At 34.3% G+C, this 5123-nt stretch overlaps 1 protein-coding gene across 1 annotated transcript; it reads left to right on the top strand.

The window, feature by feature from the left end:
• Positions 1-523: 523 nt before the first annotated feature.
• On the top strand, positions 524-4907 carry LOC143194086 (uncharacterized). The gene is made up of 4 exons (XM_076400651.1): positions 524-975; positions 1036-1154; positions 1439-1934; positions 2037-4907. The coding sequence occupies exons 1-4, from the start codon at positions 654-656 to the stop codon at positions 3977-3979; spliced, it is 2880 nt and encodes a 959-aa protein (XP_076256766.1). The 5' UTR covers positions 524-653; the 3' UTR covers positions 3980-4907.
• The last annotated feature ends 216 nt before the right edge of the window (positions 4908-5123 follow it).

Raw genomic sequence — 5123 nt, forward strand, 5'->3', positions numbered from 1 at the left:
CACACAAAACATAGATAGTATAAAAGGGAAACTGCCATATGTTATTAATCTTCAAAAGTTTAGATTTATTTTGCCATGAACTCTCATCTTATATATAAAAATGAATCGCAAAATATGTTCCTAAGCGCATAACTCAACAACGCCTGGACCAATTTGGCCAAATCTTTTTTTAAAATGTTCGTTGAAGTTCAGGGATGGTTTTTACGGCGAGAAAAATTAGAATTATTGCTGGAAAAACCCTAAAAATAGCCCTTTTTGTTTGAATTTGTTTCGTGTATCAGTTGACAATTCATCTGTCATCTGTCAAAAGTCATCTGTAACAGACAACTTTTTTTTTTTTAATTTGATATGACTTGAACTCAAATCCTTTTAATCCGTACGAATTGTTTTATTTATTTAAAATTTTTTATTTGTTTAAAATTTAATTCAAATTTTAAATAAATAAAACAATTCGTACGGCTTAAAAGGATTTGAGTTCAAGTCATATCAAATTTAAAAAAAAAAGTTGTCTGTTACAGATGACTTTTGACAGATGACAGATGAATTGTCAAGTGATACACGAAACAAATTCGTATATCGTGTTTTGTGCAGAGTGTTTAGTTAGTTAGTGTTTGTTTAGTTCGTGATTAGTGAAAAAATAATTTATATTTGATATGCCTCCTATAAGACGAAGCAATTTAGGTAGAAGAACCAGAAATGCTATAAACCAAGCTAATTACCGATCTAATCGTACTGCACAAGAACGTGACGACGGAAATGAACGTGAAAGAATTCGGATATCACAAACGCGTGAAGCGCGAGCGCGACATTCAACTAATAATCGCGCAAGTTTGAATCCAGCTGCTTTCAGTTACGATGTGTCAATTGACTACAGTAACTACCAATGTGTTGTTATTGGTTCTATGAACTTGGTTTGCTCACACTGTAAGGCATTAAAATACAAAAACGATGCCAATGGATTGTGTTGCGCAAATGGTAAAGTGAAATTGATACAATTGGATCCACCACCAGAACCATTGTACTCATTGGTTTCAGGAATAGGAACAGATTCTATACACTTTTTGACACATATTCAACAATATAACAATTGCTTTCAAATGACTTCATTTGGGGCAACAAATGCAGTTCGGGAAAATTTTATGCCAACTTTCAAGGTATGTATTATAGCAGTTACTCATAATTATTTTAGCGAACAAAATTTTCTGTCACCAAAGTTAAGATGTGTTACTAATCTTCAATTTCTTAATCATTACGAAATATATCACTTAGTCATCATATTATATGGTGATTCAGTTTCAGTGACACTTTTATTATATTTTATATTTGATAGATATTAGTTAAAACTAAATATATACTTTTTAAGATCAAATATTATTTAAGTTTGATCATTGACAATCCATTAATTTATACCACACCATAATATTTTTTTTATTTACAGATACAAGGGCAAATATATCACAGAGCAGGTTCACTGTTACCAGTGTCAGATAGCGACAACAAATTCCTGCAAATTTATTTTATGGGCAATTCACCACAAGAAATTGATCTGCGTTGTGCACATAACAATTTAGTAAAAAGGTCTATTGTAGAACAATTACAAACTTTATTTCATCAACACAATCAATTGATTATATTGTTTAAAACTGCCCTGGATCTGATGCCATCCGATAATCACAAAATTGTAATCAGAGCTGATAAAACACCTGCAGGTCAACATACAAGACGTTTTAATGCACCAACTATTGATGAAGTTGCTATCGTTGTAGTTGGAGAAAACTTGGAATCCCGTGATATTGTTTTACATCGTCGGAATTTTCAATTACAACCTATAAAGGAAACACACCGCTCATATGATGCACTGCAATATCCCATTATATTTTGGCAAGGTGAAGATGGCTACGATTTATCAATAAAAATGATAAATCCCATTACAGGTAACTAAAATATTAGTTTAGCTATGGCGATAATATCTCAGTCACTATATTATGTATTTTAATTTTATATTTGAATGTTATTAAAACAAAATCTGTTTACAGGTTCTGAAACCAACAAAAAAGTCAGTTCAATGAACTATTATTCATACCGCCTAATGATTCGGGAAAATGCAGATAATCGCATATTGAAATGTCGGCGATTATATCACAAATATGTTGATGACATGTATGTTAAAATTGAAACGGAGAGATTAACATTCATCAGGTTGAATCAAACCAAACTCCGATCTGAAGAGTATATTCACCTTCGAGATGCGATTAATACTGATGGAAATGCACAGAATGTCGGTCGGATGACTATTCTTCCAGCAACATACATCGGAAGCCCTCGGCATATGCACGAATATGCTCAAGATGCCATGTCGTATGTTCGTCATTATGGTACAGCAGATTTGTTCATCACATTTACATGCAATCCGCAATGGATAGAAATTAAGCAGGAGTTATTACCTGGGAAATCATCCATTGATCGTCATGATATTACAGCCAGAGTCTTTAGACAAAAGTTGAAATCTTTAATGAATTTCATCGTAAAACATAATGTGTTTGGTGAGACACGCTGCTGGATGTATTCTGTGGAGTGGCAGAAACGAGGATTGCCACATGCACACATTTTGATTTGGTTGGTTGAAAAGATAAGGCCAAATGAAGTTGATTCAGTGATATCAGCTGAAATCCCTAATGTACAAGTAGATCCTGGATTGCATGAGGTAGTTATCAAAAACATGATACATGGTCCCTGTGGAACTCTTAATCAAAATTCACCGTGTATGATGGATGGTAAATGTTCAAAACGATATCCACGGACATTAATATCGGAAACAATTACTGGTAACGACGGTTATCCATTGTATCGTCGCAGATCGACAGCAGACAATGGAAAATCAACAATTGTCAAATTAAATCAACAAGATATTGAAATAGATAATCGTTGGATTGTTCCATATTCACCCATTTTATCAAAGACATTCAAAGCACACATCAACGTTGAATCTTGCCATTCAGTGAAATCGATTAAATACATTTGCAAATATGTAACCAAAGGGAGTGATATGGCTGTGATTGGAATTGGTGCAGAGAATTCTAATGATGAAGTTACCCAATACCAAATGGGCCGCTATGTCAGTAGTAATGAAGCAGTTTGGCGAATATTTTCTTTTCCTATTCATGAGAGACACCCTTCTGTTGTTCACTTAGCTGTGCATTTAGAAAATGGACAAAGAGTGTATTTTACAGCACAGAACGCAGTACAAAGAGCTGCTCAGCCACCATCTACTACATTAACCAGTTTTTTTGAGACATGCCAAAACGATGATTTCGCACAAACATTGCTATATTCTGAAATGCCAAAATATTATACCTGGACTCAATCCTCAAGGAGATTTATACGACGGAAACAAGGAAAACCAGTTCCAGGATATACAGATGTATATTCCACCGATGCGATTGGCCGGATTTATTCAGTACATCCAAGCAATGATGAATGTTTTTATTTACGACTGCTATTAGTCAATGTACGTGGCCCAACATCATTCCAACAGTTACGAACTGTTGATGGTGAATTGTGTGGATCCTACAGAGAAGCCTGTCAACGTTTGCAATTGCTTGAAAATGACGCTCATTGGGATCAAACTCTCAATGATGCTGTAATATCATCACACACTCATCAAATACGAACATTGTTTTCTATAATCATATCTACATGCTTCCCATCAAACCCAATTGATTTGTGGATGAAGTACAAAGATTATATGTGTGATGATATTTTGTATCAAATACGGAATAGAATGGGAAATCCCAATATACAAATCAGTGAAGAAATTTACAATGAAGCATTGATTTCAATTGAGGACATGTGCTTGATAATGTCAAACAAACTATTAATTCAATTAGGCCTGACCGCGCCCAATCGTCCAATGCATGACGCTTTTAACCAAGAGTTGCATCGAGAAAGACTGTATGATCTCAACGCTTTGAAAGAATAAATTCAAACAAATCTTCCACTGTTAAATGAACAACAGAAGTATGTATTTGAAACTCTTATGAAAGTAACAAATGATGAAACTGGAGGGATTTATTTCTTAGATGCACCTGGTGGTACAGGAAAAACTTTTTTTATTTCATTAATATTAGCAACAATTCGCTCACAAAATAAAATTGCACTTGCACTCGCTTCGTCGGGAATCGCAGCAACTTTGCTTGAAGGTGGTCGAACAGCCCATTCAGCACTAAAATTGCCATTAAATATGCAAAGCAATGAAACTCCAACCTGCAACGTTTCGAAGAACTCTGCAATGGCAAAGGTTTTGCAGCAATGTAAATTGATTGTTTGGGATGAATGCACGATGGCACATAAAAAATCTTTGGAGGCTTTAGACAGAACCTTAAAAGATCTACGTAGCAATAATAACCGATTTGGTGGTGCAATGATTTTATTAGCAGGAGATTTTCGTCAAACATTGCCAGTGATTCCACGATCAACGCCAGCTGATGAACTCAATGCATGTCTAAAGTCCTCCAATTTGTGGAAACATGTCAAAGTACTTCATTTAAGCAAGAATATGCGTGTCGAGTTGCAAAATGACCAATCTGGAAACATATTCTCTAAACAACTCATTGACATTGGTAATGGCAAATTTCCTATAGACATGTTGACGGCTTGCTTTTGCTATGACTATAAACAAGTCCCAGGGGCAATCATTAAGTGTTTGTGGTATTAATCTAGAAAACCCATGTTTCTCACATGGTCAATTGTATGTTGCCTGTTCCCGTGTTGGAAAACCATCAGATTTGTTTATCTATGCGCCAGGTAATCAAACAAAAAACATCGTATACCACAAAGCAATATAATGATAATAATAATAATAATTATGATTCACATGATTAACAATAAAGCGATTACTTACTTTTCAATCCTTATATATGTTTTATTTAATTATTTTTTATTCACAACGCCCTATCACCAGGGTGATGGTTCTGTTCAGGAGAATTTTTTAAAATACGTAGGCACAAAAACTGCCACATTACAAATCTTTTTGACAGGACGAAGTCTGTCGGGTCAGCTAGTAATATTAATATAAATTATATTTGTTATTATATATGTTTTGTTCAATTATTTTACTTAGATTA

This window comes from Rhynchophorus ferrugineus, unplaced genomic scaffold, assembly GCF_030347505.1.
Source record: "Rhynchophorus ferrugineus isolate W39M unplaced genomic scaffold, kcgeb_rfMv2 rfM3, whole genome shotgun sequence".
In the NCBI taxonomy this organism is placed as follows: Eukaryota; Metazoa; Arthropoda; class Insecta; order Coleoptera; family Curculionidae; genus Rhynchophorus; species Rhynchophorus ferrugineus.

Coding starts and splice junctions, on each gene's coding strand:
- LOC143194086 (XM_076400651.1), top strand. CDS start 654: ATGCCTCCTATAAGACGAAGCAATTTAGGTAGAAGAACCAGAAATGCT. Junction 976..1,035: donor TGGATTGTGTTGCGCAAATG/GTAAAGTGAAAT, acceptor CATTGGTTTCAG/GAATAGGAACAGATTCTATA. Junction 1,935..2,036: donor AATGATAAATCCCATTACAG/GTAACTAAAATA, acceptor ATCTGTTTACAG/GTTCTGAAACCAACAAAAAA.